The sequence below is a fragment of the Sebastes fasciatus genome, chromosome 16, assembly GCF_043250625.1.
Source record: "Sebastes fasciatus isolate fSebFas1 chromosome 16, fSebFas1.pri, whole genome shotgun sequence".
NCBI classification, from domain to species: Eukaryota; Metazoa; Chordata; class Actinopteri; order Perciformes; family Sebastidae; genus Sebastes; species Sebastes fasciatus.
In genome coordinates, this window is record NC_133810.1 from 26,989,778 (window position 1) to 27,015,726 (window position 25,949).

At 41.5% G+C, this 25,949-nt stretch overlaps 1 protein-coding gene across 4 annotated transcripts in view; it reads right to left on the reverse strand.

Moving 5' to 3' along the window:
• LOC141752229 (vacuole membrane protein 1-like) overlaps positions 1-25,949 on the reverse strand; it is a 65,708-nt gene that overhangs the window by 30,200 nt on the left and 9,559 nt on the right. For 3 of the 4 annotated variants that reach the window (XM_074609967.1, XM_074609966.1, XM_074609969.1), the window contains 3 exons: positions 25,523-25,633; positions 10,672-10,914; positions 5,419-5,550 (listed from right to left, as the gene is read on the reverse strand). In XM_074609967.1, coding sequence (XP_074466068.1) covers positions 5,419-5,550; positions 10,672-10,914; positions 25,523-25,633 — 486 coding nt within the window. Of the gene's footprint in view, positions 1-5,418; positions 5,551-10,671; positions 10,915-25,522; positions 25,634-25,883 lie in introns of all 4 variants that reach the window. The other variant, XM_074609968.1, reaches the window with a different exon arrangement.

Here is a 25,949-nt window from a genome sequence, read left to right on the forward strand (position 1 = left end):
TGAACATATTTGGAATTTATTTTACATACAGCAATCTATGCATCATTTCAAACATAAAAATGTACTGTATTTGTTTTGGTTTAATCGCAGTAAATATATTGTAGATAAATTAATGTCATACATGAGGAATAGCACGGTGTTCTGTCACAAAATTAGCATTTATGGAATTATGTCACCTGGATTATTGATTGAATGGCAAAGTAAGACTCTTAGCCTATAAATACGGGAGCATGTACTGTACTCTACATTTAACATGGTAGTTAGTGAATATCTGTGGTTACGGTTGCCAGGTGATGACAGTTATTAGAAAAATCCACGAAGAGAACATCGTTTTCTGAACTTGATACAGCAACCACAAAAAAATTAACATTCTCTTGATATACTGTAAAGAGGATATGTTTCAAGTGTCAGGTTTTATAATCAACTATGATAGTGACACTTGTTTTCTTTGCTTTTCATCTGAAATGCATTATTGTACGATGTCATATCTGTTTGTTTTGGATTTGCGGAAAAGTCGCTCAGAGGGTTCTCTAATGAAAAAAGTGGACTTTTCATTGTGAAAAAGTTGGCAAAGCAAACACTTTGTTTTCAGTAGTCTTTGGTGGTGCTGATGGGGTACAGAGTTCAAACATAGACAAAAAGCAGGCAGCGACAACGCACTCTGCTCCATGTGGAAAATTAAAGTGTCAGACAAGGAAAAATCTATGCATAGCCTATACACAAGTCAACACCCACGCACATTTTTTCTCTCCCTCTCTCTGTGTTTTCTTTTTTTTTTCTCAATGAAAGTCTTTCACACAGAAGACACACATCTCTGAAGCGGCCGCGAGCCCCCCGACACGAAGATGGCTAAAGTTCATCTCATTAACTCCTGACAAGCCCGCGCCTGCTCTCTCTGGCACAGGAAGTGGAGTGATTAAGGACTCCTGACGCAATAGATGCTACAGTCCCCTTTCAAGAAAAAAGAAAAGCTACGCATTCAAATCTATCCAAACGCGCGCACACACTCACACACACACACACACACACATATACAAAAAAATGCACCCCTGAGTCCACGTTGACAAATTCTTTAACAAGCTGTGGTTAAAGGGAAGCTGGTTTTACTCTGACTCACCCCCCTCCTTTCAAACAGTTTACTGGAAATAAAGAGGGAGGAGGAGGGAGGGGGCACTTTCAGAGAAGTCACGTGACGGGGCCGGGCAAACCACAGCACAGAGAGCCTTTGAGTGCAGTAGGCCAGGGGGGAAGGCAGGCATACGCCCAGCGCAGATGGCCCTGATTTGAGTTACAGGAGATACAATCCTGGGAGTTGGCAATCAAGAATTCACAGCCTGTTAACCCCTTCCGTGCCGGATGAAAAAAAAAACACAAGCCAGGAAATAACTTCATTATCAAGTTACAAGCAGTCATGGACTCGATCCACGCAGGATCCTCCGAGACGGTCTGTGCCGATACCGAGGATTCCTCTCCGGCACACCGCGCACTCTCGTACTGAGCTAAAGATTTAAGAGGGGAAAAAAAGCTGATGTTCATGACATCAGCGTCTGGAGCCGTTAGAAAAGGCATGACTTCATTATTCTTGAATAGCTCTGTTGAATGAATGAGAAAAAAAAAAAAAAACCAGAGTGCTCTGCTGCTGTGCATCACGTGCACTTGTGGCAGGAAGTTGGCACGTGCAGGCTGGGAGAAATACCACTGGGTTTAAGTCAAACTGCTGGCACCTACAAACCTCAGTGACTTGAGCGGAGGGGACGGAGTCAGCATCTCAATCCAGCTCTGCTGCCACAGGGTGGTGTGTGTGTGTGTGTGTGAGAGAGAGAGTCTGAGCGTGTTTGGAGGGAGGTAGGTCTGTAGGGGGTCACATCCTTGAGGACAAAATTTGACCACTTCCTATCTGATACACAACAATACCAGTTTCCCCGATCCAATCCCAGTGGAGTCTGTTTCCACTTTGGCCTACCACTATTGATTTTCAGCTTTCAATCAAAAACTCTGACACAAATCCACAGCAGATGCCTCCGTGTCCACCTTAAAAGGTGGAAGTGAAAATCAGAGAGGTGCGGGATCTCCTTGAGTGAAAGAGGGAACCCTGAGAACATCCGAGTAATGGTAAAAGCCCTGGTGAGAGAAAAAATGTTTCCGTATGTGGCAGGTCCTCGCCGGTGCTAGCAACCTGCCTCCAGATGCTGTCCAATCACACGAGCACACATTACATACATACACGCGTCTGCCAGATATCATCAGAGAGAGAGAGCGAGAGCAATGCACAGTGGGAGACGAACGGAGTGCGTGAGAAAGAATAAGAGCATAGGAAGAGAGGGACAGAGTAAGAAACAATGTCAGAGAGAGAGAGAGAGAGAGAGAGAGAGAGAGAGAGACTAAGGCTATGCAGCGTCACTTCTAATCTGCTCTCGCAAGGATGCGAGACGAACAGCCGATGCTCCTCCTGCGTCACACTGTTGGTTTGTTTGGGAAAAGATACGCAGATACCCGCTTGTCGTGCTCTTCCCCCCGTCTCTACTCTTTTCTTGCAGTTTCGGTGGGAAGCGCCACTCTATCAGTAAGTGATGTCAGAGCTCCACTCTCTCACACATGTGGTCCAAACACCAGGACTGCTGTTGGTGCCAACCTGCCCAGCTGTCCGCAGCATTACTAACAGTGGAAGTTACAGCAGGTGCAGCACCCCTGCCCCTTGTTAACCAGCAGCATGAATACTTCTCACTGCATTTTCTTGAGACTTCCTTGAATCGGTTTCAGTATTAGTGGTCACTTGTGACAAAAGGTCACTTCGGTTCGTGGGCTGGTTCAACTATGCTGATAATGAATGAAAAAAAAGTGGTTGTGGCAATATTTATCTTTAGAAGGGAAATTCTCAATTTACACACACAGCACATCTACAGGGCTGAATGTATCATCAATGAGTACTCAGTGCTTCTAGGGACTTACATGCTTGTATACTTTGAAAAAAAATCTTATTAAGAGATGCTTAACATGCTATGTGGACCAATGTCTACCCAATTCAATTTTAGGAGATGCAGGAAATGCAGGGACAGCGTCAGGGAGTGTGTTTTGTGAGTGACTGAGCCAAAGGCAAAATAAATACAGTGACATCAGTGATGTGTGGCCAGAAATTGCAACATGGTTCAAAGTTTTATCCTCAACAAAATAGTGCAATAAGGAATATCTGCCACTAGAAATGAATGCAATAATGAATTGGTGATATATCCTTTACAGGTTGATCTGGGAGAGAAGAAAGGGAAAGAACAAAGTCACTAACTTGTGTAACTATCTCCACACAATAGAGGATTTTTTTTGTAAGTTCTCGAATTGGGATAAGACAAAGTGAAACCATTTCTAGGGAAATACACAGTAACTATGGCGACCCCTGGTTTCCCAACCATTGACTGTAAATAAGAAGTGGATGTAGTCACCGTGACATCACCCATTGGTTTGTGGACTTGAAGCATCGAGTTCAACATTTTGGAAGTCACCATCTTGTTTTTTTTGGAACCAGAAGTGACACAAGAGGGTGGAGCTCAGTACAATCGAACACCGAATAAGACATTTTTAGGCGACCAAAATGTTATGGCAGCAACCGGTCAATCACTTGAATCTAGCGTTTGAGACCATAAAATCATGTTTACAATGTTTACTGAGGTACTAAATCAAGTGAGAAGTAGGCTCATTTTCTCATAGACTTCTATGCAATCAGACTTCTTTTTGCAACCAGAGGAGTCGCCCCCTGCTGGCTATTAGAGATAATGCAAGTTTAAGGCACTTCCACATTGGCTTCACTTTTCAGAACCGAAGGTTGCCACCTGATCCCATCAGTGGTACCCAGACCCCTGTTTGAGGACCCCTGATTTAGTGCTGTAATAAATTATAATTATTTTCATACTTCATAACTGTTTCAAGATAACAACTTGCTTAAACAACATTGGAAACAAGTGAAATCCTGCTGGCAATTTTTTCCATTTGTTCAAAACAAATGGCTGGAATTAGTAATGAGTAGTTTTTAAAAAATATATATTTTTCCATTGTTTGGCATGCTCTTTCATGGAACAGGATGTTGAGGCAGAATGTAATAATGGAGAGAACATGATGTAAGTGATTTAACTGAGACTGAAGAAAAAATCTATAATCAAAATTTGGATTAAGCATACTATCTATATCCAAACAGTGTAAATGTGTTTTACACCTTACAGAGAGAGAATATGGTGGCATTTTAAAATAAACAGGAAAAAGTATTTTCTGGGGGGGGTGACATTTTTGGCATATCCAGACAGAAAGAAGAACAGTACATCCTGCAATACAATGTAATAACATCATCTAGATCAGAATAAATGAGTCAATAGAATGAACTTTTCTCCCCTTGTTTCTCATTTCAAATACATGCACAAACATGACTTTGATTCACATCTAAACTATGTCTGTACTGTTACTAATCCTGTATGCATGCATACACTCCTCCAAATCACTCAGTAATCTCCTGATATCTGGGATACCCCCATAAAAAAAAATCTGAAAGTACTTGTTAACAGTCTGGTTAAGTCTGCTACAGCTTATTTTCAAATACAAGAGTAAGTGAGTGTGTTGTAAAGTTCAAAATCATTTATGGATGCAGTTGTTTTGCTGCACTTGACCTGTCTGACTGTTTGACCCACACTGTTGGAGAAAGAAAAGCATTCCTGAGGATGAGGACTGTGTCAGGACAGACAGGTCTGATGAAAAGCCTTTACGAAACCACGCGCATGTTTCCCCTCAGTCCTCCTCCTCCATTCATAATCACAAGAGGGTGGAAAAATAAATATTTACAATGAGCTGTGAGGCATTGTTGAAACATTTGCAGGGATGTTTGATATGAGACCTTTTTTTTTCACAGGGAATTTCAAAATGAAGGGCCGGAAATGGCAGGAACATTTCACTTGAGTGCATCATCGCTGTTCTCTTAGTCATAACGTTGTGAAAGCACTTGATTCCCGCTGTGCCGTTGAGACACTGAGGTGGGGCTTGGTCGGTAGTTCACACACATACACACAGGGTACAGTGTGGTAATATGGCACATCAAATTTCACTTCAGGGATATTGCAATTTTGAAAAATACCAGAACTGTGTAAATAAATAAACCCCAAAAACCAAAAAAGAAATGAAATAGTATAAAGGTAAAAGAGTGATACAGAACAAGTACACAAGTGCAAAACAGCAGAGAAAAGAGAATGAAGTGAAGTAAAATGTATAGCGTCTTTGAGATTAATATAAAGCGCTATATAAATCCAATATATTATTATTATTATTATATTATAGCTTTACCTGATGAGCGTTGTGGGGGTTAAAGGGAGAAAGAGGAGGGTGTGAGAGGGGTTAGATAACAGGGTGATAAAGGGGCTGAAGATGATGCAGGGAGCGGTGTATCACCTGTGCGGAATGGGTCTCGTCCAGAATCTCCTCAAACCTCTGGTAGTCCTCGTCGTCGGGGTCGGCGCCAGACAGCCGCGCCGCCCGGGCCATGAAGTAGGGAGGGAGCTCTCCTATAGCCGTACCTGCACCCTGCTCACACAGAAACACAGACACACAGACACATATACGGAGATTGTTAATTACTGCTGCTCAGCTGTTCATAGTTCACTGTTTACAGTACCATCTGGTGTTATGTGCTTCGGTATATTGTTTTGGCAACACGGGCTTCTGTCCCAACACGTCAATAAACCTGAATTCAACATAGCTTTAAGAAAGAGAGAGAGAAATGTTCGTTGTTATGTACAGTGCAGGTTGTTTATTTGTATCAATTTGATTAAATTGTATATTAGATGCTGTGCAGGGCTCAACACAAATGCTTTTGCTTGCCGAAACTGAAAATATGGCTGCCACTTTAGTCACCTTTTTGAGTAATTAAGATACTACGCTGTTATACGCCAGCTTAATAATAAAAATGTAATATAAAAGAATAAAAGCTTTATTACAGTAACCAAACAAAATTATTTATAGCTTGTGTTTTATCTGATACTTTACAGAATTTGTTATCAATTAACGGGTCCTCAATTCCTGGTTATGGTTCTTCACAGATCCCTCAAAAACTACACAGCTGAATCCCCTCTCACTTACAGCTGAAGAGCGTGGAACATGTTTTGCTGTTAGCTGTCCCTATATTGTATATGTTAAAAAGTGGTCGCCGCTGTTGGCAACCAAAGGCCAAGTATTGGTTGCCGATTTCTCAAAAAATGGTTGTCAACGGCAACCTGGCAACCCTTAAGCTATGTTCACACTACGAGCAACAAAACGGCCAAGCGTGGCCAGCGACATTGTTGCCGAGTCGTCGTTGAAGTGTTGCTCAAGTGCTCGTTGACGTAGTTTTGTCGTTAAACAGCACTGGGAACTAGCTAACAGCTAGGGTGAAACAAAAACATATAAATGGTTGACGCTTCACTGCGTCATTAGAGCGCTGCTTGAGACCAGCTTAACTATATTCGTAGTGTGTCACGCTCGTCACGACAAGTGTCGGACGTCAGTTTGTAACTTCATGTCACTGGCTTCCATTGAAAATAACTTGTAGCCTGTCGCTGGTAATGTGAACACAGCATTACTGTCGAGCCCTGCTGTGGCTGATTTTATTGCTTTCAATTGTGTTTTTTTTATTAGCCATTGAGTAGTTCAGTTGTAAAAATGCTATATTTCTCTGAATATCATGCTAATTATTTTAACAACCATGTTACCGTGGTTCCTAGGGGGTTAATGGAGCAAAAATATCAATATCCACTATCCAAAGGAGCTTGCACTGCTTGACGTCTGGGATTGTGCGATCAGAGCACTCAATGGGAATAAAACGGAAAGGATTTACGAGAACGAAAATCCCACAGATTATTAAACGATCATGGATACATAAAACACAGGCCCAGGGAAGGTGAAAAACCAGATGCCACTTCTAAACAGCATATCAACACGCTGCACCGCTAACTGCTCCGTTCCACTCTACTTTGGACATGTGGAATGCAGTGTTTCTGGAAAAATTTAAGAAGTGCTAACAAGCCCAGGGGGGTCAAAAGGAACCAAGATATCAATATCTGACAGCCAAAAGGAGCTTGTAGCTATAAAGCGGTGGAGCCTGTGTGATTGAGGGGAGCTTAACAGGAAGAAAGCGGAAGTGATTTGGGGGAAATAAATCCTCAGCACTTGGTCGGTTCACCAAGTTCATACCGCCAAAACATGAGGACGGGGGGGAGAGAGGGGTGAGGGGGTGAGGGCTACAGACTTAATTAATACAATGAAAACAGCCGCCAAGAAATGCAGTGTTTTTGGAGTTGCTCACAGCTCATTACTTTAATGTTTCCAGGCACAGAGGGAGCGTAGGGGTGCAAGGGGGTTGAGAGAAGATGCTGAGGATACAGTGAGTGTAAGTTACAATTACAAATGGCATACGGATGACTTCAAGGCCCAATACATGCCTGACAGCCTATGATGCACAGCAATGAAAAAAATGAAGTTCTTGAACTGTAATTCAGTTGTTTAGGGGGAACACACACAAAACCCCAGCTTCAATCTCTCTCGCAGAAGAACATAACTAACTAATCACAGCCACATTACTTGTATGTAGCTGGATGGCTGAGCCAGAAGATGATTAGTGGGTAGTTAGCAACCATGGCAGCGACAACAAGCCCAAACAATCATTCTCAGGAGGCGGTGCTATCCCAAAACCTGGCAGACTACATCTTTAATCTGGACACCCTGTTCTCTTGTTAACACTGCAGTCTTTGATGAAATCTGCCAGTTTTCTCTCATAATGGAGACGTGCCCTAATCTCCCTGGCAGCTGCTCCATTCAATAGCTCTGCCTCTGTTTGCGAGCGTGCACGCGCCTATGTGTGTGTTTGTGTAGGGGGCACTGAAAGACGTCCACCTGCACAGTGGTGGTGTTTGAAGTGGAGCACTTAAGGGAGCTGCCGTAGTGGACAGAGAGGCTTCAAGAGGGAACAGACAAAGAGACAAGGAGAAAGGAGGAAAGAGAAAAGAGAGAGGAGGAGAAGAAGAGGTAGTGGTGGTGGGGAGGGGAATGTCTCGTCTCATCACCAGTGCATCCAGAAGATGGGAGGCTGGACAGGAGGAGGAGGAATGCTGGCGTGGGTGCTTTGAAACTGTGGGTGCAACAGGTGTCTCCAACTGTAGAGCTGACAAGCCTCAGCCGAGGCCATGCTGGGCTGGGGTTACAGGGGTGTGGTGGTGGTGAATCCAAGGGGATTGGGTGGCGCACACACACACACACACACACACACACACACACACACACACACACACACACACACAAACACAGACTCCTATGTCCTACCTCAGAGGATGGTGCTGCTGATGGTGTGGCTGCAGCTTGGCTCAGAGAAAATGTAACTCCAGTTTGAAGCCAGAAAAACTAACATAGTGCACCAACAAATCAAATATACAGATACAGATACGTAAACCTTTGTTACGTACAGGATCGGTGTGTCTGCACACACACACTAAATGTAGATTGTCTCAAATAATGACATGAAGCCATTAGACGGGATGAAAGGCGAGGATAACAGTATCGCAGTATCACTTATTACAGTGTCAGTCTCTGATATTAATATTAGTATTTAATTTAGCATGTAAAGAAAATGATTCATATTAGGGCTAGACGGTAGTAAAGGAGTCATCATCATCATCAATAAAAGGCCTTTAAGTATTGTAGTACAAATGTGCAAGTGTGTATGTGTGTAAGTTAATGTATTACGAACAATAAGGAAGCCTGGGGGCCAATTATAGTAGAGAACAAATTGTAAAAAGCTTCCTGGTTCCTGTAAAGCTCCTGGTAGTGAAGAAGAAGCTGAGGATCTGTATTTCCCCCTCACTTCCACATTATGCAGAACAGGGAAACAGATAACAAAGAACGATTAACGTCATATCACAAGGCTGTGACCAAGTTCTCTTTTCTCAGTGTCTGGCGGTTCTGCCTTTCTCATAAAAAACAGCAAACTGCCAGTAAAAGTGGACGTGAAAAGATACTGTCGTTACAGAGAAGTCTATAGAGGAGTGTGACTTCTAGATCACTGTGGCACATGTTGTGTTTTTATGTGTCCTGTGTGTGTGTGTCTGTGTGTGTGACAGTAGCACAAGCCATTCTCAGCGGTTTCATGGTAACTCTGACACATGTGTGAGTCATTGATAAACCACCAGAGCCCCGGTCTAAGTGTAACTAAACACCGAGGTAGAAGGCCGTTCTTTGTCTAAGTCCAAGCTTTAAACAGAAACACACTGTGTTATTTTTATATATTTTTACTATAAAGTGGCAAAAAATATTTCTATTCTGGCTCTGAAAAAAGGCCATGGATTGAAAATATTTCATCTTTCTCAGAAGCCACCAGGCTGGTTAGAGGTGTGAAACCACCAACACTGCATGGGGGAAATTCACTGCAACGAGCTGGGGGTTTCCAAGCAAGTGAGTTATCAATGAATATATTTGCAAGCATAGTGTGTATGCAAATTTGGATCATTGGTGGAGGTATTGCAAAAAAAAAAAAGAACAAGTCATCAACCGCGATTCAAAAATTTGAGTGCAAGGAGAAAAAGGGAGATGTAAAAGATTAAAGTAATTCTTTGTATTAAAGTGGGGGTAAGCAGAATGTTTTAGGCATCATTAGGCAAAAATTCGATAACAATCTTTCAGCATATTGTAATTCAAGAAAACTAGACTTCTGCACCTCCTCGTGGCTCTGCTGATCAAATATGAATTAATATTCTGTTACTGCAATGCCTATTTCTTGCCTCAAATGTTTTCAGAAACATTTTGTAGTGTACTGTTTAGCTGTAAAATGAGAAAGTTTGCTCCAGCTGGTGGGCAGTTCTTGGTATTTTCTCAACTGATCTCAACATGCATACAAGCATTACAGTAACAGAATATTGATTTTGCAAGTGATTGACAGCTGCTCAGAGACGGCAAGGCTCCAGCTCGGCTCTGATTGGCTGTTTTCCTCCGGTTTGTGAAATCTTGCGGATGTCATTAGGAGCACCGGAGGACACAGAGGCAGATGATTTTTTTTTTTCAGATTACCTGTCTCATGCACTACTGTCAGGATATAGTGACCGTTTTATAAAAATAACTTTTTTTAAAATCATATTTGCTCCAATCTGGCCTACTGCTGCTTTAAGATGTTAACAGAGAGAGAATACACAGGAATGGCAAAGTCTTCACCTTTTTCACCATTCAATTACCACAGCATAAATTTTATGTTAACTAAGAAAAAACACATGGTCTGATTTGTGCACCTAATTTGGAGTCCTTGGCATGTATAGTTTGACGCTGCCCCTTCAATTTTGGTAAGTTTCATGTTTCTACCACCCTCTGTCTAATGACACCTTTCAAAACCCACTGGATAAATTCAAAAATGCATGGTGGTCAATCTGAAAACAAGACTGTTTTTCTTAGTGCCTGAGAAACTGGCATTTGGGAGATATGAGGTTTTCACCTGACAGCAGCAATATTTCAAATCACACACTCTGAATACTAGTCAAAGCTGTGGCGAATGTGCAAGGTCAATTCAAACTGTGTCCAAAACTGAGCCATGAGAAATGTTTATAAAAGCTTAACTCTGTGCAGATCCCATCTGCTTTTTAGCTGTTCCGGCCTACAGTGTGCACAGTCAGTGTGTAACAGGCACTCACTCACCCACATGCAAGCTTCCAGGCGCACTTTGGAGAGGATGGTCCACAGAGTGATGCTTCCCTGGATGGCAGCTGTCCCCACCGACCCGTCGACCCCCGCGGCCTCCACGCCCACCTGCTCAGCATCGGAGCCTGGTGCTGGGGCGTTCTGCTGGGGACAGATTATTTGGTCCGGATAGGGTGGTTCGGGGAAATCCACAGAGCCACATTCATAGGCTGCCAAGGTCACTGATGCTATGTGTGGTCCCTGAGAAATATAGAGAGACAGACAAAGACACAGGCGGAGAAAGAGGAAGATGAAGAGAAAAAGAGAGAGTGAAAATTACAGTGGGAGTTGTTCGTCCACCTGTTGGAAGTAGTTTTGAGTCAGAGGAAGACCCCTTTTAGCATAGGGAAAGGTGACAGACATGAGTCAAATACTGATTGATCACATGAGGACAGTAATATGTGGGCCAGTATCTAGGCTGTGACTCCTATAGTACCTAAACCAGTGGAACGCTTTCTCTGCTTTTCACTATAAACTAGCATAAAAAGTGGATGTTCCTTCTGCTTTCCTTTCTGTAGGAGTTAAATAGGCCATTAGGAAATGAAGAAAAACAGATAACTCTGATTAAGCTGGAGCGTTATGCTGCTTCATGCTGTTTCAAGCCTACAGAAGAAGTGTCAACGGATAAAGAGTGGAGGGCCCCGGGTGGAAACAATCAAGGATGGAAACCAAAGCTGGGGTGTAGAAACCATTTGGTGTACACACACTCACCACACACACACACTTGTATACTCATTCACTCAAACAAATGAACCTCAAAGACATGTCAAGGACAAAGAATGGCCGGCTGAAAATACGTAATGTTCCAATAGCACAGATGATGACTCTCCCCACCTTTCCCAGGTGACATGCACACAAACGAACAATCGAGCGCAGCCATCTGCCCACAGGTGGGCAATAATAACGAAGAAAAGAGCAGCAGAACAAGAAGCTGCTTCTAAATACAGACTCTCTTCAGACAGAGTTTATTAATGTTTGACTGTTCCTGTTGTAAGAATGAGACATTAGCATACTTAAGGACCCGCTGTCTTTGATAGGGCCCGGTCTGGTTTACATTTCTGGCTCTTGTTTATTTACTCGCTTCAATTAGGCTTCCAGTGAGAAAACAGAGGAATCAAAGGAAGGAAGAGAGGTGCAGGTTGGATTTCTGGTGTGTGGTGAAAGTTTATTGAGCTGCCAGCTTTGTGTTCTTGTTCAAACCCTAAAACAAGTCATCCCAATATCCACAATGCCGCTGAGTAGAATGACTCCTAAGGCCACACACACACTCACAATTAAACTTAATTACACAGAAATACAAAAACGATCATATCAAAGAGGGGGAATCTCAACACACTTCTGGCATTTTTAAATAAAGTACCAGCATTGGTCATTTGAAGTCTCCTTTCTCTAATTGCAAATGATGTATCATTAAATGGTTCAATTTCATTTAACACACCTGTTTTGAAGGGTGATTTCATGTAGCACACCTGTTTAATAAAAGAGTAATTTAATTTCCTATTTAGGTCAAAGCAAAACAGAACAGAACAGGGTACAAAAAGTACAATTCCTGTGAAAACTGTGCCATTCCTGCAGCACATATTCACTTAGCAAAGTTTGTCATCTGAGACGAACAAGGAAACTATTTGTACAAACAGCCGTTGGCCATTCTACATGGACTCATTATGACAATAAGGTTGATAACATTGACAACGAGTTATGCACAATGTTTGATTAAGTTTTATACTGAACAGGATCCAGTTGGGAAGAAAAGGTCACGTAACTTTGCATCTCCTCTGTAAGAACGCGTGTTACACACTGAACAAATGATCTCGATGGATCTGAAATGACATGAGATTATCAAACAAGTCACTCACAGTGTGATCCCTGCAAATAAAGGAGGTCCGCGGAGTGGGCCGATGTAAGCGGGCCTTGTGTACTCTTTCTATTCAGTGTGTTTACACTCAGGCGTATGTGTGCGAAGAAAGGGTGCTCCCAGTGACGCACGGGGGCAGTTTGGCATTACGCAACGTAGCACCAAAGCAATCTGGCAAACCTGGGGTAGGGCTGGAACTTCCGGAGCCGCAAAGGACAAAGCAGGAGAGAACAGGACGGGACGTGGGAGGGCAGGACAGTGGCGTGTGAGGCAACAGGAAACAGCAATGTCTTCTCTAGAAACAATGCAATCCTTATAGATGATACAGATTAGCTTCTATGCACACAGTATTAGTAAGCAGACACAGACACATTTATATTAATAATTTAAAAAGCACTGCCAGGACTGATGTTCACACACACACGCTTGTTTTCCTCCAAAAGCAGAAGATAAATGGGAAAATCTTTAGTGACCCAGAGAAAGAAGTCAAGAAACTCCCAGCACTGACCCAGTCAGACTGGATACTCCCCAGCCTCACATCCTCCCAACTGACTTTCCAGTGGGATCACACTGCCCTGACATCCATGCACACACAGACTCCTCAAGCAGAATCTTTGTGTGGCCAAGAAACACTATATTCCTCTTGCTCACACCTTCCAACTCTATCTCAGGTAATGTGTGTTTACCAAACACACACAGCCAGCCTGCCAACAGAGAGTGTTGCGTGACTCTGAGTATCTGCTCTCTCTCGCTCTCTCCCTTGTGTCTAATGCTGTGTCACTGCTTCTCACCTTACACAAAAGCCCAGTCCTCTCATGTTGTCCAGATGACTCATCATTAATCTGCAGCCCAGCCCACAACATCCAGGTAGCTGCCCTGTCTCATTTTGTTTCTGACTTGAAGACCAAAAAAAAGAAACTGGCACTCAAACACATACTTCATCTCCTAAAAAGGCATATATATTAATTAATAGGAAAAAAAAAAAAAACTACAGAGTGGAGGAAGTATTTTTTCTCTCTGAGAGAAACCATTGTTCCATCTTATACACTGTTTACTATAAACAAAGTAGTGGTGAGGGTTTATGTGTGTGTGCCGAAATAACTATTCCACCTCCTAACTGTGTCTAATTTGAGATTTGCCGAATGTTGATGATGTTTGCAGCCACTAAAATACACATCAGCACTGACAGAGGCACAGAGTTCCTCTCTCTGACCCGATGGGATCCACAATGGAGGCAACATTGCTGGCATTCCTGTGGCGACCTGCAGAAACCAACGCCTGGCCTCCAAAATGAGTGGGATCCCCACTCCTGGGTATGAGTACATCCACACAGACTCAGAGGAGACACACACAGTTTGGATCTGGTAATAAAGTATGTCTGTGTGTTGACAATCTATCATCACTACTACTCACTCACTGGTCCTCCTGTAATTTAAAGGTGCTCAATACGGAATTCAGAGCATTTCTATTTCCTTCACATTATCTCAACATGGAGACGGCTGAGCCGGCGGCCAGCAGCTAATGGTGCTAACAGCACAAACAGTGCAAACGATGGCAACAGTGCTGACAGAGCTAACAGTGTTTAGCTGAGGGTGGGCGCTACGCTTTCGCGACACCGCCATGGGTCGGGATGGCGTTATCAGCCGCTGTATGAGCGCAGTGCAGAGCGGCAGCCATTAGCTAGCCAGTGAGGCACAACAGAGAGACTCACATGCACAGCCGGCCTGGCTATGTAAACAAAGCACAGAGAAGCTTGGATTACAAAACACGCAGAGAGAGAGCGACTTCATACTCTGCTCATGTAGACATCACTCCGCTATATCTTTATATTGCATATGTTGTTCGCTGCAATATTTATGTTCTGAATTTCAAATTTAGCACCTTTAATTCTCGTACAGAGCAGCATCCTTGTATTTTCAAGTGGATCTCTGAGTTTTTTTTCAACAGGATGAGCTGCTTGTCCTTCTACTTTATTTCTTTTTTTAATCAGCTCAAAGGGAAATTTTACTTTTGTGAGACAATGGAGGAAATCAAAAATGGTTTTGCCAATCTGTAAGAACATGTTAAGGTTTTGGTAGGTAGTTGAAATATCCGTGTCTATTTCAGACCACATCCTGTAATTTCCTGTTTGGAGCGATGAGTTAAAGGTTCTATATACGGGATTCAGAGCATTAATATAGCAGCAAACAACTATTTGCAATGTAACGATGTAGTGGAGTAGTGGCTATCTGAACAGAGAATGCAGTCTAGCTGTGAAGAAGAGAACTGCGAGCTAGCAGAAATGAATGTAAACAATGCAGGACTTAAAATGTTAATATTTGGAATTGAAAATGTTTTATGAGAAAGGATATGTATTCAACACATTTGTTAAACCGTTTTGCTTTTAGGTGAATAACAATGAATAACTTTATAAGCCCGGCTACAAAATATTAAAATGATCAGGCCACATTTTATAGCTCTGCAAGAAAGCATGAAAATTAAAAGTCCACAAAGTACATTTGTGATCAATGTGGCCACTCAAACTTCTGAGGAGTTTGACATGATCAAGGTGAACTGATAACAAATTACTTTTGATGTGTAGTAAATTGTTCCTTAATCTATCCTGGACAAGTGACAGGGATTGGCTACGAACACGGCAGTTGCTAAAGCACATGAGCGGAAAGGAGCTTCCTCTCAGTGCCACAGCACGAACAGAACAAAGTATGCAGCAGTGTGCCCACTGAAGGAGGAAGTGAAAGCTGGTTGGCCAATAGCTGCTGCTGCTGAGATGAGCTACTGACACAGACTGGGGATCCAGAGCAATTGTTTAGTTTGGTTTAGTTTATTTGATATGGACATCACAGAAGCATTAGAATTGTAACATAGATTTATACACAAGGACCAGATGCACTGTGTTCAGTGATTGTAGCAAAATGCTAATTTACAACAAGTTAAAAATAGAAAAAAAAGAAAAAAGAAATCCACAAAATAAATGTGTCTACACGGGTATTAGGTGTGAGAACAATGTTGTTTCTCTTTTAGGCATTATTTAATACCTCTATTAAAAACATTAAAATCGTGTTGCATTTTCAAATCAGTTGTTAGACAGTCCTATAGTTTTGCTCCTTTAACAGCGAAGACTGATTTTGAAATTGAGATTTTGAGACCTCATTGATATGAGGTTTTGCGTAATGCTATACGACAGTTACCGTTTATTGAGGCCCGTGTGTTGACTCAACTGTTGTGCTGTCTTGTAACAAATTCATCCAGCAGGAAAGGAGCATGACCATGTGGGCATTTAAAAAATTTATAAATATGAAGCTGAACATATTGTGTTTTTCCAAGATGTGACAATGGTGCCACCTCATTGGTTTTTTTTTTGTCCATAATTTTATTGTCTGGTTATACAGTGATATGATGGGTTTTATGGTTGATTATGAGGCTTGTGGTCCAGATAGTGATGCAGTATGATAGGTTTGAGAATACGTAGAGCTGAGCTGAATTGAATGGCAGTTACTTTCTGATGAGTCTGAAGCAGTTGACATTTCATTTAACTTTTTTTTGCATATATATCACACACTTGTTTATCCAATCTTAGATGAGAGTCTAATATGATTCCTAAGTACTTGACAATGTCAACCTCATTCTTTATTTTTACTATGAATCTTTCATTTTTGTGTTGTTTACACATAGAAAAACTAATTTTGACTCAAGCCATTGCGATACATAATCTAAGAATTCCGTAATTGTTAGAATAGTCGTGATATATAAAACAATACTTTCTTTTGTGTGACCTTGTGTGTCACAGTGACAGTGTTATTTGCATTAGGTCAGCACACACACACACATACACACACACACACACACACACACACACACACACACACACACACACAGCATAATGTAGCAGTGTAGGCGTGATGACTTGGATTGCAACACAGCTTGTGCAAGGAGGGGGCTTTTTAAATGTTAAATTATAACTACTGGTTCATTCTGTACACGGAAACAGATGCAGTAGAGTGAATGCACTCTTGATGAAATTTCATCACGCATCACATCAAATTAAAAAAACAAAACAGTACATTTCCATTAGGGAGCAATGGCACACGACAGTCAGATTCAAAGTGTGAGCTGTCTGTAGCTTAGAAATACATTTACACTAGAATTACCGCCTCGCGGTTGTATGCCTCCGCCAACAAATCAAGTTGCAGCATCCATGTCCGTCCAAAATGTCATCACTTCATAATTTTATCCTGTTAGACATGTGTGTGAAATTGTCATAATTAGCACATGAATTCTTGAGTTATGGCCAAAAGTTTTGTTGGGTCGCAGTGACCTTGATCTTTGACCACCAAATTCGAATCAGTTCATCCTTGAGTCCAGTTCAGTTGTGCCAAATTTGAAGAAATTCATTCAAGGTGTTCCTGAGATATCGCGATCAGAGAATGGTACGTACAGACGAACAGACGGAGGATAAACCAAAAAACAAAATGCCTCCAGCCACGGCTGTTGCCAGCATGGAGGTATAAAAACACTGATACTTGTCCCTGCATACCCTCCTAATTTAAATATTGTGTATTGGACTACACTTTAAATTGCCCAAATTGCCACAAATTGTGTTAGGAAATTATACAATCCCTAATTTAGTGTTTTTAATCATGAGACCCTGGCAGATGCAGCCCATAATCGTCCCTGCCACCAGTCATGGCATGGCCTACCCTTGTTAGTTTATGGTGGCAAATGTAGTAGCTTCCCAAGCCCCAAACCAGACATTAATGGGTGACCATAAACTGACCAGTTCTCAGCGACCACGACCACAGGACGGTCCAGTCATTAACAGGTCGCTGTGGTTGTCAAGGCCCATTTGAGCACATTAGACATGGTCCGGCTAGCATAACCTGTTAACCGCCTCTTACAGTGGGAGACTGCTGGGGGCAAAGCAGGACAAACATAAGAGGTTAGTTCGTTATGAAGAAGCCCTGGTCAGGATCTCTGAGGGAGGTAAGAGAACGCTGAACTGGGGCCAGTGATGGAGCAGAGACAGAGAGGAGGGGCGGGGGGGTTTAGAAGTGGGTGGTAAGCAACCACACACACGGACCGTGAGATGCTGGAGGTTTGAGGGGCTGGTCCCAGTGATTTATCCGTGTGGTTTCACCATATGACTTCATGTTCAGAAACCTCACCCTGACTAGCAGACAGACGCACTCACTCTGACCCCCCACTGAGCGATGGATTATACACTCGAAAGATAACACTCTCATTTAAATCAAAACTATTTGAAACTGACTTTATATCTAATGTGGAAGTTCAGGACTTACAGAAGCAAATACAATAACCTCCCGATTTTCTGCTAACCTTATCTGACCAGGAAACTACCAGTTCAAATATGTAGGTGGAAAATGACGCGTTTCTGAGTGAACCAGGAATTATTTGATGTGTCTAAAAACACTAGAACATGCAGTGACAGGGTTTTTCCTGGCTCAGAATGGACCTTGGGGGGTGACTACGTACGACAGTAAGCATGATGGGTCAATGTACAGTAAAGGCAATGAATCTGTGTTACCTTATTTGACAGAAATCTATGCATTTTCCTATTATTCGTGACCATTTGATGAACAAAATGTACATTATGCTTGAGTAAATGAAACTAGAGCTGCAACAATTAATTGATGAATCGATTAGTTGTCAACTATTAAATTAATCACCAACTATTTTGATAATCAATAAATCAGTTTGAGTAATTTTTTGAGAAAAAAAAGTCAAAATTCTCTGATTTCAACTTTTTAAATGTGAACAATTTTTGGGGTTCTTTACTCCTCTATGACAGTAAACTGAACATCTTTGAGTTGTGGACAAAACAAGATATTTGAGGACGTCATCCTGGGCTTTGGGAAACACGGATCGACATTTTTCACCATTTTCTGACATTTTATAGACCAAACAACATTTGGTTAATCAAGAAAATAATAATATATATGTATAAATAAAATATAATATATATATATATAATAATAATTAATCGACAATGAAAATAATCATTAGTTGCAGCCCTATATGAAACCCAGATTAACAAAACTGTTTAATTTCTTAATCAATCTTATCTTAATCTTATCAATAGTTACACAAAAATGTAAAATAAGCATAAAACATAGATCACACAATATGTATAGAAATTAGAATTTTAATTCTACACTACAAAAATAATTAACGTTTTTAACAGATTATAATGGATAAACGTAATCTTTATTTAAAATCTAAAACATCAATTATATAAGCTGATGCATCTTACATTATCTTTAAATGTGATGATGCTTTGGATGAATTACATTAAAGTAAAATGGATGTACATTCCTTCTTTGAGTGTGTTTTATTTTGTCAACTAAAACTACTGCAGGAGAACAAAATGTTGGTCCCCATAAAAACACCATCAGGATAAAAAGAGGGCTGAAGCAGAGACTCCTACACAGACACACCTTAGGGTGTGTGATGGTGTGATGGGTAAAGCACTGAGTGACCTTTATGGTAGAATGTCATAACAAAACTATGCTTCAAATAACCTAACCACCTGCAGTCTGCCAGCAGCGCTCTGGTTTGGTCTGGTCAGGTTTGGCTTGTTCTGGCAGGGTTGTGCCGTAACCGACGGGCTACACACTAAGCCCACTTTGGCCTGGGATTTGCTTCCTGTGGTGTGTGTGTGTGTGTGAATGAGTGAATGTCTTTCAGAGTGAATGGTTATTGTACTTGGTATTAACAGGACTCCTGGGGCCTCCGAGACACAGACAGACAGACGCATGCCTCGGATGGCTGAGGTGTGACAGTTACTGTAAGGCTGAGAAGCCATTAGAAACACCACAGACACAAAGCCCCTATTTGCACATCTCTCTGGTATTCATCTTTGAAGGAGTTTGGTGAAGATGAGTAAGTCACAAGACATTAGGGCAGATCCATGTCTCCAACATTATGAGGGAGAAATTGAATTACTTAAAAATCATAGCATTTGTGCTGTTTCTTTTTCCTCATCTTTTTTTTTTGCCAAAGGAAGTAAAAGCCCGTTTGTGGTATTTTTATATTTAAACCCAAAGTTTGATTTCCCTCACGAGCAGCTGCAGATCCATAACTTACCAGTGTAAAAATTCCCAACCAACTTATCTTTATGGTGCGTAAGTAATACTGCCCCCAAGTAATAAAGTTCTGACACACTATCTAGATGTAGTTAAAAATGAATGGCTTCAAATTGAATTTAAGAGGTGTGGAAGTTAAAGCGAGAGATCCGTTACTGCCAGCCAACGGTGAGTCAAGAGTAGCTTTTCAGCTTTTCAAAGAACTACTGAACTTGATCCTGATGTGTCACTCATGATCCGGGTAACATGCGTGCAAGGTATCAATTCTCACTTTGGCAAACATAGGAGCGATTGTGCTATGTCGAGTCACGTTTGACACAGAAGGCATGTACAGGGAAGTCAAGACAATTCTGGATCAATGTTTATATATACAGTAAGTTCACAACACCCATCAGAGTAAGTTCACACACAATTTCTGAAGAGCCGGCCCGGAGCATTATCAGCTACGAATTCATAAACAACTCTCTAATCAACATTTGTCAGGTGACACTTATGAGTAGCGGAACATTTAGTCCAGGTCATGCAGACCGAGTTGTGAGTCACAACTCAAACAAAGCAACCAGGTTTCTGTTTATGTGAACGTGAAGGTGCTCCCATTGTTTGCTTCTGGGGTTGTAGCAAGGCTTGTCACTGTGAAGACACACAATGGTCAGGTGAGTGAGGGGTAGTGTACCACACACACACACACACACACACACACACACACACACACACACACACACACACACACACACAGAGAGACACACACACACACACATCAGTCCTTTGTCTGATACCCTGCCATGCTGTGACCGAGTTTCCCTTACCCACATGTTCTTGTCAGACTGTGAATGTGTGGGCGGACTGCACTTAACTGTACAACGGCATATGAGCGGGAGAACTTTAAGGACCTGAGCAGCAGTGTGTGTGTGTGTGTGATGGTAACGACAACGCAGGGACGGTGTGTGGAAGCTACACTCTCAGACCTGCTCTGCGCTTACAGCGATAGTTGGGGCTAATTAAAGCTGTGCTCCTGGTAATTGCCAACAGCCAAAACTTAATTTTAGGGGGTTTGCTGGGGAAAATCTGTATATTTTACACAAACCTCCTCTGCAACCTATAATTTAGCAATCCTAAAAGAAACTAGATATAGAAAACTACAGAATGTTCCTTTATTTAGATGAGCCACGGGTTTATTTTTTGAAAGACAAAGCACTGTAAATCATGAGTCATAAACACGCTACAAACATGGTTAGATTTTTGTCATCCCATGGGATTGCTGTTCCCAAGTGGCTGCTGAAATTCATGCTCCCAGAAAGACACAACATGTACACCTCTCACTCAAAAAACAGCACAAAGCCAGGACGGATAGAGAAAAAACCCCTAGTTGCTATTATGTAAACAGCAACGTGCGCGGCTTCAATTATAATGACTTTAATTCTTTGTTGCTGTTGATTTAACGTTGAGCACAACAATTTTCATGCTGCCCATAATGACTTAATGGCAACAGCCATTACTGAAAGTAATTTAATGGTGGATGACTCAGATGAGCTCTCTTCTAAAATATTTACAGCATTCCCAAGCTTTCAAGAGTCACACTCATCGCTAACCCCTTCTCAGTTAAAAGAGGATTTATGGAGGGCAGTGACACTAGTTGTCACTAGAAAACAAATACTTAAAAACCTAAGTGGGGATGAAAGCCGGTACCACTCATAACTGTGATCTTCACAGTCATTATGGCAGATACATGCGCAGGTGCAGAACTCTCAGTGTGCGTTAAGTGTGCATGTGTGTGTGCTGATCCTCGCCTCCACAGCCCCTGATGAAATGAGATCTCGCCAGTGCTCCTGCATGATTTTATTGTTTTCATGGTCTGTATTATAAGCACCCACCCACGACCTCCTCCCTCTGAGCAGCTGGATAAAATACACTTGATGGTGTGCCAAGAAGTGTGCTTTTTTTCCTTCTCCACGCCTGAGTTGCAGGGTTTTATCTTTCTCCAATAACCTGTCCGTGTACAATGATCTCCCGCAGTCTCAGCGGGACGCAAACACAGTGGGAAGACACAGGGCAGCAATTGCCCATGTCAGGGAACAGGAGAGCTGCCACTTCTGCTCTGGTTTCATTGACTGGGATGGTTTGCATGTTACTGACTCTGCACCCCCCTCTGTTGGTGGCTCTGCAGTGTTCACATAATATAATGTTCACTGCTCCCGCCAACTACTAAGGATGTGTGCTGTTAATATGTGACGTGTGGTCATTTATTTCTAACAAAACACCTATTAGCTGTAAATGATTGTCATATCAATTTCACAGTGGTTAAACAGAAACCTTGCATGTAGCACCGCCCAGTTCAATGAAGTCAACACTGCGTCAGGCAGAGAAAAAGTGACCACACGTTTACTATAACTGAAGGAAATGGAAATAAAATTAGCTTCAGTAAAAAAGTTGAGTCCTTTAAAGAAGTCTGAAAAAGGACAGACACTTGATGACAACTGGGAAGGTAGGGGAAGTCACATGACAACACAGTCATGTGTTATGTCATGTGAGAAAAAGCACTACAGAGAGGACCTTAATGGTTATTAGTCCTGCTAGTACTCACACCTTTCAACATCTTACAAAGAGGTGGGAATACCAAAGAACTGCTGATGTAATGTTATAGGAAAATGAGTACAGTGAAATGTATTTGTTAGTAGTTTTATGGTGCACTACGCTCTTCAATAATCTGATATATAGCAGTCTTTTCAATTTTCGCCAGGGAGACAATAAATTAATCTTCGACTGTAGTTTTTGTGTATACAAATCTTAGTACTTGGTATCAATATAATGATGTAAACATCATTTATCAGCATCAAACACAACGACAACAACAACATGTTAAGTATTTCAGTGCAAGTCTGCACTGATTTTTCTGGTTTATCGACATTATAAAACCGCTGGCACCCTCTACTGACTGTTAATAGTAATGAACTGGGTCAGTCACAAACATAAAGTGCAGCTAATGATTATTTTTGTTACCAAATAAAATCAGGAGGGACTGCAAATAACATTGATTTTCATTATCTATTCGCCTATACCGATTATTTTCTCAATTAGCCGTTTGGTCTATAAAATGTAAAAAATTATCGAAAACTGTCAATTACATTTCCCAGAGCCCAGGGTGACGTCTTCAGAAGTCTCGTTTTGTCCGGCCAACAGACCAAAACCGCAAGAAAGTCAGTTTACTATCATGGAAGAGCAAGATAACCAGACACTATACTATACAGATTTGAGAGGCTGTAACCAGGGAAACTTAAATAATGAATTGATTATCAAAACTGTTGCCGTTGCCAGTCAAAGTCAGTCAGTCAAATACTTGTTTAATTGACTGATTTTTAAAATTCTGCTCCTCACAATCAGGAAGTTTACTGCAGTGAAAATACAATGAAGGTGTTTCACCAAATTGTAAACTGGATGAGGAGCTGTGCAATAAACGTTCACTGTGGCACTACCCTGAGCTGGTGTATATCTCTAGTGGTGCACTTGTATACCACTTACAGAGTAACTGTGGTGGTGTTCTTTCCAAATGTTGACATGGGGGTAAATCAAAGTCAAGACCTGGTAAACACAGACGTCTTCAGTTCTCATTTCTAGCATATTATTAAGTCTTAAGGGCAGGAAAGAAAAAACAGTGCCAGAAAGGCGAAGCTGCATGTGTTAGACTTGTAGTTCTGACTAAGTGTTCTGAACTTGTTTGACCCAGTTTATAATCACTGACCCAGTCCTAGTTCCTGAAAGCAGGACAACATGTCTGCTGGTACTCGCCACTGTTCGCTTACCACAGAAATTCTTAAATGTTTTTTTTCCTGTCAGAAATCAGAAATATCTGTCAGAACCCAGAAATCGACTAAATCGTCTACAGAAAAGAAGATGTGTAATTACAATTCTCTGAGGTCAGTTTTGTGCTTCTTACTTGTGGTTTAAGCTCAGAGTTGAAGAGAGGATGAGATACTAGATCAGAAAGGGTTCTTTATATAAACAAATACGGTTGGTTAGACAAATAAATAAGGTTAATCTTAGGCTACCCTTTATATAAAAAAAATGAATATCAGGCTGACATTATCAGCCAATTAAAGACATTAATCTTCAAAGTGATAAATGATCCTCACTGACCACAGACTACTTTTCTTTTAATGCATTCATCTTTATTCCAATGTGGACAAGCTGTTGCCATCAACAGGTTCAGGTCTGTCACTCTGTAAAAGCCTGTAATGTTTCATTGCTTATAGCACTTTCATGGTCTAAATGCAGTTTCAGAGGCATTTCCACCCTACAAGAAGTCCATTCGGTGGGAAATATGGAATACTTAAAAGTGAGATTATTCATATTTAGAGGCAAGGTAAAATTATTATTATTTTTTTCATTATTTGAATATCTACACAAAAATATCATGTATCAGTATTAAATCCAAAAAGATCTGCACCAGTATCGGCCTTTAAAAAAGCAATATCAGTCCAACTCTATAAAAAATGCACAACAGCAGCTCCAGCAAGGAGCACCAAGTTCTGTCATGAACCCAGTGACACCACAACCTGCAGTAGCAGCCACGCTCACTAGATGGGGACATCCTACATTAAAATCCTTCTGAAAAAAGTGAGCTGAGCCACTAAGGGAGAGTTGCAAATAACTCTCAAATTACATTTGGGAGCGCCAGAGTTTGGCTTTTAAAAAACGGCAGAGCACTTCAAAGTTTCCAGTTCAGCTCCACTGGGTAAGGGCATACAAGTGCGACAGTGGACTCCCTGATGACAGATGGACTCAGAGCAGTGAAGACAAGCAGATGTTTTGGGACCCTGATCTGATCAGCAGTAGAAACCCAACACCTCCCTATGCTCTGAAATTGAGCAAAAACAGGGAGCGGACTGAATTGTACACTGATTTTTTTTTTTTAATTGATTATATGTATATGTGTTTTCGTATATGTATATACTGCTTGTGCGTATATGTGTATGTATGTATATATGTATACAGTATATATATGTATATATAAATAGATTTTATTTTATTTTATTGATTTAAATTGTATTTCTTTTACTTGTGTATATTCTTTTTACTTATATATCTATTTTTTTGTATATAATATGTTTTTCCTGTATCTATACTGGCTTATTTTATATTAATATTAGGTTTATTAAGTTTTGTTTGTACCGAGAATGTTATTATTGGGGACGTTTGTGAATGTTTGTTCTGTTGTTTTAAAATGAACAAAAAAACAATAAATATAATATTGAAAAAAAACAAAACAGGGAGGGAGTTTGGGGGGAAAAACAGAAAAGAAGAAGGGAGAAGGAAAGGGGGGAGTAAACTGTAAGCAGAGGAGATATGTTAAAAGGAGAAGGAGCATGAGGAGTGTAAGAGAAAGTGAGAGTGAGTGACACAGTGGGGAGCAGGAGAGAAAGTAAAGAGAAAGAGCTCAGAGAGGGGGAGGGAGTGTGTTTTTATCCTCATGTGCACTCAGTCAGAGGGGTCAGTGAGTGCGATTGTTCCTAGACTGCCTGTCAAAACAGTGTGGCTACCACAGCCTCTATTCATCTCCGCCCCTCTCTGAAATGCACGCTCAAAAACTCATACTAACTCACGTGCGTATGTGCAAATGCAGAGTCTCCAAAAAGCTTTTAATAATGCTCTTATTAAAAGCCTTAGCAACAAACTAACAACAACAGCATCAACACAGCCTTTTTAAGACCTGCGTCACTGCACCACCACCATCATCTACTAATGTTTGACTTTCAGTTCAGTCATAAACATGCACAGGCAAGTGAATAAGTGTGCATGTGCATAGTGAAAGTGGCAGGCAACTTTGTCGTGGAGTCACAGAAAACTTTGCATTTCTTACCAGGTAAAGCAGGAAGGTGTGCAGGCCAGTGCCAAGACCCACCGAGGAGAGGATGCCCAGGCCAACCCAGTAGGCGCACCACAGCGTCTTCTTCTCCATGTAGAGCACATACTGCAGAGGCCAGAGAGAGGGACGGTCAACCACATGGCAGAGACACATGCACAGAGTGTGAGGGAAAACAAGAAAGGGGGTGGAGGAGGGGGGATACAGAGAGAGAGGAGGGGAGGGAAAGAGAGACACAGTGAGAGAAGAAGGTGCAAGAATGAAAGTGTGCAAAACAGAGGGCACCTAAAAGGGTGGGTGAGGGCAAGTGAGTGGTAGAGAAAGAGAGGGAGAGAGGAAGAGAGTGAGAGAGAGAGACCTTTAGAGACAGAGGTTGTTGTTGAGTTTAGAGGACACAGCCGTAGGGTAGGAGTGTTCAGCACAC